This window comes from Microcaecilia unicolor, chromosome 7 (genome assembly GCF_901765095.1).
Source record: "Microcaecilia unicolor chromosome 7, aMicUni1.1, whole genome shotgun sequence".
Lineage (NCBI taxonomy): Eukaryota > Metazoa > Chordata > Amphibia > Gymnophiona > Siphonopidae > Microcaecilia > Microcaecilia unicolor.
Genome location: NC_044037.1, coordinates 287,599,986 through 287,612,725, shown reverse-complemented (window position 1 = coordinate 287,612,725; position 12,740 = coordinate 287,599,986). Strand labels below are relative to the sequence as shown.

Genomic DNA, 12,740 nt, shown 5'->3' with positions numbered 1-12,740 from the left:
TAGGGCAGATCCATGCCCAGCTTGCACGCCGGGATTTACATCTGGTTCCAGTTGGTGTAATTTCTCATGCGCCATGTTGAGCGTGGATCGCAGCGCTACATACCATTCTATGAAGAGCACCAATCCTGGAATGCCCGTTATAGAATTTTGAGCACTATTTACTGAATCCAGCCCTAAAGGACCCATTACTTCCATTACTTGATTACTGCAATTCATTGTATTGTAGTATTAATAAACAGATGCGTCTGCTTCAACTTCTCCAAAATACAATTGCCCGACTGATTTTTGGTTTAGGGAAATTTAGTGAAATTAGTCCTTTTTTGAGCAAATTACATTGGTTAAGTCTGGAAACTCGTATTCAATTTAAGATTGTTTGTCAAATTCATAAGTGTATTTATGGTACAAACTCTATTATGGTAGGAAATTTAATATCATCCAGGATTAAGGGATTATTTGAGGAGTTCAAAAAAGATTTCTCGATATCCCTTCTAAGAGGAAGATGAAATTGAAGACTGTATGGGAACATTCTTTTGTGTTTCAGGGTTCGAGAATTTGGAATGGCTTGTGGTTAAATACCTGATCACAGGCTATAACAGGTATAGCAACCTATCAAGATTTGCTTGGAAATTCTTTTTTTAATTCAGCCTGTCGCACCCAAAACAATGGGAAATACTTGTGTTATCTGTCTGCCACATTTTCTTGGTCTCAGACTGCATTTCCTCTCTCTTCATACAAGAGTAATTGCAAAAGAGATACTTTCTGCCGTTTTCCATTGCGACTGCTTCCAGGGGTTTCGAGGGATTGGCAAGGGAGCTGCTGAAGGAATCTGAGAACAGACCATATGGGGGAGGGGAGGGACAGCTGTAACTGTAAAGGGCAAGTCACACCCTTCTTTCTATATGGGATTGGGAAAAGACCACACAGCGCAGTGCAGCTTTCTTTTGCTAAAGCGTTCTGACCAGGCTATATTCTCCTCCTCCTCCAATAAGTGCTTCATAAAACCCGATCCTCCTAGCCGGTTTCCAGAAATTGTCCCTGGTGCTTAATTATCAATCTGATAACCTCTCCAGTTATCATGAATACTAGTTAAAAAAGGCCCGTTTCTGACACAAATGAAAAGGGCGCTAGCAAGGTTTTCTTCGGCTCCCTTGCAGCCACCCATGTCCAGCGACCCTCCTCTCCCCCTGCGCCCACTGCAGCCACCCATGTCTAGCGAACCTCCTCTCTCCCCTGCCCACCCTCCTGCCACCCATGTTCAGCGACCTCTTCTCTCCCCTGCAGCCACCCATGTCCAGCGACCCTCCTCTCCCCCTGCGCCCACCGCAGCCACCCATGTCCAGCAAACCTCCTCTCTCTCCTGCCCCCTTCCTGTCATCCATGTCCAGCAACCCTCCTCTCTCCCCTAACCCCACTCCAGCCACCCATGTCCAGTGACCCTCCTCTCTTCCCTGCCCTCCCTGCAGCCACCGATGTCCAGCGACCCTCCTATCTCCTCTGCCCCCCCTCCAGCCACCCATGTCCAGCGACCCTCCTCTCTCCCCTGCCTCCCCTCCAGCCACCCATGTCCAATGACCCTCCTCTCTCCCCTGCCCCCCCCCTCCAGCCACCCATGTCCAGCGACCCTCCTCTGGACATGGATCAGCTGTGAGGCATGTTTCCCCCCCCCCCCCCGGTTCTGAAGTTGACATCATAATGGCTACGGTGATGTCAGCCTGATCTACGGAGCCTAGCAGACCAACTTGGAAGGAGCCACAGTCCCAGACAGCAAGACAGAACGTTGAAGGTGAGAATTATATAGGATAGGATGGTTCACGATATATTCAAGAATCTCCCTTACAGATTTCATTTAAAGCTGCCCACAATGCCCCAGATTCTATTTAGCGTATTCTATAACAGTGCGCATAACCTAATTGGCTTAACAAACCAATCAGCATTAACAGCACTTAATAAGCAATAATGAGCACTAATTGGTAATAATTAGAATTTACGTGGCTTGGTAAACAGGGCTCTAATTTGCTATTTATCCAAGGTTTCACCATGGAGTTGCATTGCAATCTGCTAACTGTTTTCCCAATAAATTTATTGACATTAAATGAGATATGATTTACTGTCAATCTCCTGCCCCCATCTCATTATCACAACGAAAATATATAAATCTTCACATCCAGCAATATAATTATAGCTTAGTATACCAGCACATTCCTAGGGTATTTTTCCATTTTTCAAAAATGAGATATTGGAAATTGCTCTATAATTCTCAAAAGTAGGCTTAACACGACATAATAGTCACGGACCTCTGCCAGCTAAATATCAGGCCCAAACTCCATTCAACTGCCCTCAGAACACATACTTTACACATTTATAACAGCATATATGAGATCGTGCCCAGTACATACTTATCAGTGTACACGGCTGCAAATTTTGCATAAGACACTTTCTCTGTATAAAATTGGGTTTTATTAGTGTGTCCATTGAGCCCACTATCCTATCTCCAGAAGTGTGACTTGCCCAAGACCACAAGAAGCACCCGTGGGATTTGAACCAGCCACCTCTGGATGTCAAGACCAGTGCTCTAACCACTAGGCCACTCCTCCACTCATGATTTTGGAGAACTCTAAGATATCCCCTTGCAACCATCTCTTCTCTCAGATGAAGAGTCCTAACCTGCTTATCTTCTCTCAGAAGGAAAGAAATTTCAGCCCCTTTATCATTTGCAATTTAGTCACTCTTTTATCTAACCTCTAGTTAGATTGTAAGCTCCTTTGAGCAGGGACTGTCCTTTTTTGTTAAACTGTACAGCGCTGCGTAACCCTAGTAGTGCTATAGAAATGTCAAGTAGTAGTATATTTTTTCCCAGATACAGCAATCAGAATTACTCAAAATACTTAAGGTGTAGCTACACCATGGAATGATACAGAGACATTGTGATACTCTCTGTTTTAATGTTAGGTATTATTAGGAAAGGAATGGAAAACATAAATGAGGACGTTATAATGCCTTTGTATCGCTCCATGGTGCGACTGCACCTCGAATATTGTGTGCAATTCTGGTCACCACATCTGAAAAAAAGATATAGTGGAATTAGAAAAGGTGCAGAAAAGGGCGATGAAAATGATAACGGGGATGGGACGACTACCCTATGAGGAAAGGCTAACGCGGCTAGGGCTCTTCAGCTTGGAGAAAAGACGGATGAGGAGAGATATGATAGAGGTCTATAAAATATTGAGTGGAGTGGAAAGGGTAGACGTGAAGCATCTGTTTACTCTTTCCAAAAATACTAGGACTAGGGGGCATTCAATGAAGCTACAAAGTAGTAAATTTAAAACATATTAGAGAAAATGTTTCTTCACTCAACATGTAATTAAACACTGGAATTTGTTGCCAGAGAACGTGGTAAAGGCGGTTAGCTTAGCGGGGTTTAAAATAAGGTTTGGATGGCTTCCTTAAAGAAAAGTCCATAGACCATTATTAAAATGGACTTGGGGAAAATCCACTGCTTATTTCTGGGATAAGCAGCATAAAATGTTTTGTACTTTTTTGGGACCTTGCCAGGTATTTGTGACCTGGACTGGCCATTGTTGGAAACAGGATGCTGTGCTTGATGGACCTTTGGTCTGTCCCAGTATGGCAGTACTTATGTAATGTTTTATTCTCCATTCCTTTCCTAATAATTGCTAACATTCTGTTTGTTTTCATGGTCACTGATATACACGGAACTGAGGACTTAAAACATATTATCCACAATGACGCCTACATTCTTTTCCTCCTAATATACAACTCAGCAGCGTGTACTTACAGTTAGGATTATGTTGCCTTAAATGCTTCGGTTTGCACTTGTCCATATTAAATTTCAGCTTCCATTTAGAAGCCTGGGTGGCACACCAATCTTTTTGTGCCATAAAAGTATGGGAAAAGTCTCTAATATCTGCCAGCTATTTGAGGAACTCAGTCGTCATAGATAGTTGAAATTTAAACCCTTTTCAACAGCAAATTAGACGTTATACCACTGCTTTCAAAGTTTGTGTCTATCAATTGGGGGGGGGGGGGGGGGAATCAGGAGGGGCCATGGTGGAACCTGGATGCCTACCTGGCGGGTCAAAAACCAAAAAGTACAAGGTGTTTGTGATATCATATGTGTGCTCGGGGAGGGGGGGGGGTGTATGAGATTGTAAAAGCATTAGCCGTCGGGCACTAGAATACCCATGAGATGCCATTGTCTAAGTGAGAGTGAAACCACAACTCTACTGGAAGAATTATACAACATTAAAAATAATTAACGTTCCTAATCACATCATTAATAACGCATTTATGATTACACCTCATCAGGCCACCAGGCTTGTAACTGAAAGGCATCCCTGTGATTTTCTTGTTGCACCACTCCCCATTCAAAAGAGATGCTCTGGAATACCAGCTGTAGAACCAAAGAGCCGAACCTGTGTAAACTGTAAATGTAGGAGTTTATTTTCCAGCTTCTTTCAGTGTTTATCTGTGGTTTTCACTTCTCAGGTATTATTGATGGGTCATTTTTCTGATGGAATAAAATATGTACATGTCTGTCATCCTTTGCATCGGAATGTTTTTATGTATGTTTTGCTCTGCGCAGGTTAATGCTATTTAGATCGAGCGGAATAGAAATGGCAATAAATGAATAAATAAATCAGAGCAGAATAGGCACAAAAATCAGGGATAAGCTGGGAAGGGGTGGGAAAGCACTAGGGGAGGTGAAATTTTTCCGGTGTTTATTGGAGAAATACCTATTTAGGGCCTCTTATCAAGCCACACTAGCGGTTCCCGCTTGGCAAACGCCAACAGAGCCCATTCAAAGTGAATAGGTTTTTGACCCCCCCCCCCACTCCCCCCGTTTTCTATTTCTGTTGATGGCTCTCTCATTCTCCCTGTCTCCTCGGCTCGAAACCTTGGGGTCATCTTAGACTCTCCTCTCTCCTTCTCTGCTCACATCCAGCAGACCGCCAAGACCTGTCGTTTCTTTCTTTACAACATCCGTAAAATCCGCCCCTTTCTTTCCGAGCACTCTACCAAAACCCTCATCCACACCCTTGTCACCTCTCGTTTAGACTACTGCAATCTGCTTCTTGCTGGCCTCCCACTTAGTCACCTCTCCCCTCTCCAATCGGTTCAAAACTCTGCTGCCCGTCTCGTCTTCCGCCAGGGTCGCTTTACTCATACTACCCCTCTCCTCAAGACCCTTCACTGGCTCCCTATCCATTTTCGCATCCTGTTCAAACTTCTTCTACTAACCTATAAATGTACTCACTCTGCTGCTCCCCAGTATCTCTCCACACTCGTCCTTCCATACACCCCTTCCCATGCACTCCACTCCACGGATAAATCCTTCTTATCTATTCCCTTCTCCACTACTGCCAACTCCAGACTTTGCGCCTTCTGTCTCGCTGCACCCTACGCCTGGAATAAACTTCCTGAGCCCCTACGTCTTGCCCCATCCTTGGCCACCTTTAAATCTAGACTGAAAGCCCACCTCTTTAACATTGCTTTTGACTCGTAACCACTTGTAACCACCTGCCTCCACCTACCCTCCTCCTTCCTGTACACAATAATTGATTTGATTACTTTATTTTTTGTCTATTAGATTGTAAGCTCTTTGAGCAGGGACTGTCTTTCTTCTATGTTTGTGCAGCGCTGCGTATGCCTTCTAGCGCTATGGAAATGCTAAATAGTAGTAGTAGTAATCTCAAGGAGCATCAACATTCCATGTAGAACCCCAAAGAATAGCAAGATTCTGGAATCCTAAAGAGTGACAAGATTCCATGCAGAATCTCAAAGAGTAGCAACATTCCATGTAGAACCCCAAAGAATAGCAAGATTCTGGAATCGTAAAGAGTGACAAGATTCCATGCAAGATTCGTAACCACTTGTAACCACTCGCCTCCACCTACCCTCCTCTCCTCCTTCCTGTACACATTCATTGATTTGATTTGCTTACTTTATTTTTTGTCTATTAGATTGTAAGCTCTTTGAGCAGGGACTGTCTTTCTTCTATGTTTGTGCAGCGCTGCGTATGCCTTGTAGCGCTATAGAAATGCTAAATAGTAGTAGTAGTAGTAATAGGCTTTGTCAGCATTACCATACTGGGAACTGCTAGCGCGTCTTGAGAAAAGAGACCCTTAAATTTATACCTCAGAGCTGTCTATCAGTTAACATCTAAAATCAGAAGCCCCCAAAATATCAGCTGGTACCTTATTCAAGAGTCGGATGCTGAGAGGCTCTGCTCCCTTGCTGGTTGATTTAAGCAATTCATTAGCTCTTCTTTAAACAGTACAGATCAGGGGCGTAGCCAGACTGCAGATACTGGGTGGGCCTAGGCAAGAAGCGGGTGGGCACCAAATGTTCTCCCCCCTCCCCACCAAAAGAATATTTCAGCTGGTGGGAAAATGCTTCTCTCCACCTTGGTAGTCTACAGCAGGCATGCGCTGAAAACTGAGCATTGACAGGTGCCAGTATCGTGGAGAGCAGCATTTTCATTACCATCAGGGGGAAGTCTTCAGCTGGCAGGGCTTGGGATCCCCACCAACTACTGCTAAACATGTGCTACTGTTGGGTGGGCCTGAGCCCTAAGTGGGTGGGCCCCGGCCCACCCCGACCCATCTGTGGCTATGCCACTGGTACAGATTTTGGATTGAAGGCCCGTTATCCTGGTTTTCACCACTCCTCTGCTGAAAATTTCAAACAACTCCTTCCCCCACCCCTCTATATTTTACAGAAATAAAATATGTTCTTATCTAGGAAGAAAAGATTTTTAAGCATTCAACTAGAGTGAGAGAGCTCAGGAGGGAATTACAGCACAATAGATACAACAGAAGCAAAGTCATGCTATCCCCAAAGTTCACGTCTCTGGTTGTATGGGTAGCATGAGCCAACACTTTATACTGATTTATAGGCCCTTGAACCTACTACAAGGCTACAAATTTAATTAGGGCATCTCTAACAGCCAGTAATTAGCTCTTAGAAATACAGTCTACTTAGATCCATAGAGGGGAACCTACTAATAACAACTAATTAGCATAGCCAGCATATAACTAGCAATCTTAGAGGGCTTTAGTTTACATATTCCTACTCCATTAGCAACTTAAATTAAGAAATCAACAATAAGAAGATGCAGGCAGCAGTCCAGCAGTGAGATAGGGGCTATCCAGTATTTTGTACTGAGTGTCAAATGTTTGATTATCTCCCAGTTGGTGAGAAGTTGCATGTGTGTACTCGGTGCAAAGAGCTCCTAGCTCCTTATAGCATTCTGTAGGTTATACATGTAAGTTGGCGACATGCCTAAAGCCCGCCCATACTCTACTCAGGTATATAGCACAATTCCACGTTATAACATATGAGTATGACTTCATAGAAAGCCACATAGGGCTAGATTCTATATGGTGTCATAAAAATCACCACCAAAAAAGCACTATTCTATAAGCTGCGCTTCAGGTTAGGCAAGGTTTATAGAATAGGGCTTATACCCGTGAATCATGCCTAACTTTAGGTGTGATCCTAAATATGGTGATAATATTTCAGTAGAGGGGGTATATTAGAACATCATATACATATAACCCAGCTCATATAAATATCAATAAATTCCATTTTAATCAAAGATATTTAAAGATATCTATTCGCAAATATAGGATCCTTCAGAATTCCCCCCAGCATCACCACACAGGCTTATTAACGTGAGCCAGGCACTTTTATGGTGAGCTAGTATTCCTCATTTGATCCATAAATTTAATCAAAAAACTTTTTTCTTTTTTTCTTTTTACTTTTCTTTCTATTCTCTCTCTTATATAGCTTAAAACATAGGCACTTAGCTTATATCCGTGGTATCACTCAAGAACTTTCTTTGTATGAAAGACTTTAAAGAAGTATATTATTCATTTGTTCATCTCGGAGATCCTCATACCGACATGAATTCACGTTTCGCACATAAGTGCTGTATCAAGGCATATCTCCTCTGATTTTCACGGAGAAAATTCCCCATTCTTTCATCATTCTTATTTTCTCCATATTTGCGAATAGATATCTTTAAATATCTTTGATTAAAATGGAATTTATTGATATTTATATGAGCTGGATAACTTTAGGTGTGGCCATTTGCACCAACTGAAACTTGCTGCGAATGTACACACCTACATTAAGTACATATCCCCGTTACTATAGAACAACACATGTTACTTTTAGGAACGCCTCTGTTCCACCTATTCCCCTCCCATTCTGCATCCTCTTTTTCAAATTGTGTGTAAAATTCAATTAAATTTAATTAGTGCCAATAATTTCTTGTTAAAAAGCCCATTTTTGGTGCAAATTAGCGTGCTTAATTAAATTGCACAAATCGGGCACACGCCCAAATCTGAGCCCACAATTTTGGAGATGTTTACAGCATTAGGGGGATAATACACTTATGCACCTGCCATTTTGGCATCTCAGATGCACATAATTAGGGTGCCAAGTTACACAATTGCTTCCTGAATCTGCACAGTTGTGTTACATGTTAATAGCCACTGTTACAAGTCTCCTAAGAGACAGGCAAAGGGGATTTAGTCTCAGCTCACTTTCTGGAGAGGGCTAGTTCAATCAGGGCAAAAGCTCCAGCACCGATCCCAGATCTGTGTCTACCACGCAAAGAGGGATCGAGGTCTAAAAAATGGAAGATGGGGGATGGGGAGGGGAGAAGGAGAGACGTAGGTGGAGGAAGGTCTCCTTCGAGGACATGGAGCACTTTATAGTTTTGTATATAGGAGAAAGTGCATTTTTAGGTGACAAGTCAGTGGAAAAATGGTAACATGTTTGAGCCAGAGAAAGTATCATTTTCCCCCACAACAAGGAATTCCAACCTCGGCCAGTCGAACCAGCCTTTTTACAGGATGCAAAGACACTGTGTGCATAAGGCCATATAATCAAGGATTTTTTAAAAAGATGTTGAATGTTCCAAGTAAACTAAATTACAGTCACGGTCTAGTTCAAATTAAAAATAATTTTTAAAAAATCCAGGCCAGCTGCATACCGTGGTGTGGGAGACCTCAGTTTGGCTAAGAAAAACAGAGCTACTCCTCCATGCAGGGAAATGGGGCAATGCAAGACCTGGTGAGGCCTCCCAGAAAAACACAGACTCAGCTGCCAGCCCTAGACGGGATTAAAATGGAGCTGTCTCAGGACTGTGCCATCCTGAAAGCATGATGATTAAGTAACCAGAGCCTTCTGATTAGAACCAAAGCGAGAAGCTCATTAGCAGATTTGTACAGAGCAAATGCAGAACAACATGACCTACATTATATGATAAAACACCCCAATTTTGCTAAGTGCAATGAAGATAAATTATTTCAAAACAAATGTGGATTTTGCTGGCGGTGGATCAGTCCTCTTGATTATCTCCCAAATAGTCTTAAAGGAGTTCATTCCAAAACAGGGCATCAACATTTAGGTGCCATATTTCCATAGGCTACGAGTCTGTTCTAACACACGCCTAAATGTACGCACAGTACAGTCTCGATGATCCGACCTTCATTGATCCGACCATCTGGCATATCCAACAGACCCCCGTTGACGTCATGTAGCTTCTTTTTCCGTTTTCCAAACCCGGGACCCTACTTTTACCACCATTGTGAACTGGGACCCTGCATTATTTGAGGGATTACCATTGTTTTCCATATTATCTGACTTTTCATTTATCCAACAACAGGTCTGTCCCGTTTAGGTCAGATAATCAAGACTACTGTATACTCATTCATACCAGGTCAATGACTGCTGTAAATGGGAATGCTAAAATGCAACTTTAATGCACAACTGATAGTATTCTGAAAGCTGCCTACATAAATATCAGCCATGCCCATAACACATCCATGCCTTGGAGGAGCCAGGACTTAACCAATTAGCTGCCATATTCAGACTGCAAAAAAGCTGTCCAAACTTTAGCTGATGTGCTAACTGGGCAACAGTCTGAATACGTATACAGCCAGACTCATATTTGGAAAAACGAAATATGAAAGCACCAAACCCCTTAGAGAAAATTTACACTGGCTCCCACTAACAGACCGAATTACATTCAAAATCTGCACCCTGGCTCATAAAATCATCCACGGAGAAACCCCGATATACATGTCAGACCTTATAGACCTACCAGCAAGAAATACAAAAAGTTCTTCACGCACTTTCTTGAACCTCCATTACCCCAAATCATTATATGCACCCAGCTTCTCATACATTTGCACGCAACGTTGGAATGCACTACCGATTGCCTTAAAATCAACATATGATCTGACAACTTTCCGCAAGTCGCTGAAAACTAACATTCAACGAGACTTATAAAAAGAATCCTTCATAAAAGAATTACCATCAAATCTGTATTAGAACTAATCAACATCGAACTCCTTAATTTGGCTACTTTAATTTCAATATTATTATTTAATGCTATACTTTATCCTTCATTTTACATATCTAATATGTATTAATTATTTCTTTACTTCCAATTTTTCTGATATCTTATGTACCTTAATTGTAATTATACTCTGTTCTCCTCATTCCGTTAATGGTGATTGCCATTGCGGCATAATGTAAGCCACATTGAGCCTGCAAAGAGGTGGGAAAATGTGGGATACAAATGCTACAAATAAATAAATAAATACTGGCCGGTGCCCATTTAACTAGCGATAGTGGCATTGGGACTTCCCAAACCCCCCTCCTTCCCCCCCCCCCCCCCCCCCCCCCACCCGAAGCAAAAAAAACCCAGCCCCAAGCCCAACCAACCCCCTCTTTCATGATTCTCCTGGAGTGGGGCTCCTATGGACAGAAGCGAATCCCACTTGCTTCTACCCACTGCGAATCCAGCCATTTTGGCTACTGTGACCTCTAGTAGCAGTCTCATGACACTGAATATCTGTGGCTAATTCTACCCGAGGCGATCAGCATTTAAAAAGATGCTGGCCACTGCAGGCTGAATACCGACCAGTATTAATTTAAGTGTATAATTGATGCTTAAATTTAGGCCACCTATTACAGAATTAGGGGGAAGCGCCCCCAGTGAAGATATTTACTTTCTATTACCAGCTCACACAAAGTCAATACATTCACCAAGGCTTTCTCCTATGCCACATCCATGGATAAAGATCTCAAAATGATTCAGGTCCTTAGATTTATAAGCTAACATTTGAATCCATCAACTTGCGTCAAATCTCAGTTCTTGAAAGAAGCCCTTTATGAAAATACGGCCAGGCCAGCTATGTAGTTGCCAGATGGGATTATCATGTTTCATGGCTGTGAACAACACACACCAGTACAGTCAGGAGAGCATTTTACACAGATGCAATGAATCTGTTGACAAATTATTTTTTTCTTGCACTTCCCTCATTTGACTTACATTTCCTTGCCTGTTATCTGTAAGAGCAGAGTCTTGTCTGATTTCACACCTCCTGATCTATCCCTCTCACAACCAAAGCTCCAGCTAAAACAGTAAAAATTACACTGTAGTGAAAACAATCTCCAGTGTAGCTTATCATGGCCCCCTTTCGTCTTGTAACCAAACTCAGTTAGGTCTAGGGAACAGACCTTGACCTTCAAGGTAGGAGAAATCTTTGGACACAAGCTCAGCTTTTACATCTCTTGGTAACACTTTGGGGGGTCATTTGGCTAATGGTTAACACATGCTAATGCCATTATCATTCATTATCTGCCACAGGGTCCATTCTATCCCAGGGGCACTGCAGCAGATAGCAACACAGAAGATGATGGCGGATGACCTGCATAGTCCATTCATGATCAATTCATGATTAAACCAACAATCCAGCAACGTTATTAAGTAATAATATTTCTCTCGATCAAGTCAACTTGATGAACCATTCTTAAATGACTTCTTTGCCTTTCTGTGCTTTACTTTAGTCAATGGCATATCATCAGCAATAAAAAATCATATTCAGAAGACAGAAGAACTCAGAAAAGGAATTTGTAAGTATGGAAATTATACTTTAGACTATCAGCTAGAACATATGTTGAATGACGATTGTAGCTAAGTGTGGTTCCCGATGTCAGTAATTAACGATCTGACTTTTCTCACTGCTCATTATGGCTGTGTAAGCAATTTGCTATCTAACCTGTAGCACCTATCATTATGGCACACATGAACTGATGCAGAAACATTTCCCAACAAAAGCTTTTGAAAATCAATGAGCAAAGAAAAGTGTAGTGTATACAGTACCTCCTCTGACCAAGGGCAGCGGCTTCTTCCCAACTTCGGGAAAGCCATGTCCCTCCAGAATCGCATTCCTTGCCTCCTTCCTGTCGGTGACCGGAGCTGGAGCCGAGGTTTCCATCTCACAAACTCATGTCCCAGCTCCTCAAACTGAAAGAAAAGGAAAAGAAGACCCTCAAATATCAAGTATGTAACATCAAAGTGCATTCCACCGATCTTAAAACATATGTACTAGGATTTACATGTTTTTGAGCTGCTAGCTTAAAATAAAATTCTGGTTATTTTTAAATGTATTTATTCATTCTTATTCATTTTTTTTTTAATTGCTACAGTTCAAAAAAATAGTTGAACATAGATATCCTGATTTATTGCCCAAAACAAATATAAGAGCCTCTTTCACTAAGCTGCAGTAAAAGGGAAAGGGAAATGGGACTTGATATACTGCCTTTCTGAGGTTTGTGCAACTACATTCAAAGCGGTTTACGTATATTCAGGTACTTATTTTTTATACCAAGCGCAATGGAGGGTTAAGTGACTTGCC

The 12,740-nt window shown here is 42.1% G+C and overlaps 1 protein-coding gene across 1 annotated transcript in view; it reads right to left on the bottom strand.

Annotated features, from left to right (window-relative positions):
- Nucleotides 1-12,740, bottom strand: part of GLI2 (GLI family zinc finger 2) — a 435,831-nt gene that overhangs the window by 329,032 nt on the left and 94,059 nt on the right. Inside the window, exon 2 of the mRNA XM_030210087.1 lies at nucleotides 12,206-12,349. Coding sequence (XP_030065947.1) covers nucleotides 12,206-12,320 — 115 coding nt within the window. The 5' untranslated portion in view covers nucleotides 12,321-12,349. The remainder of the gene's footprint in view (nucleotides 1-12,205; nucleotides 12,350-12,740) is intronic.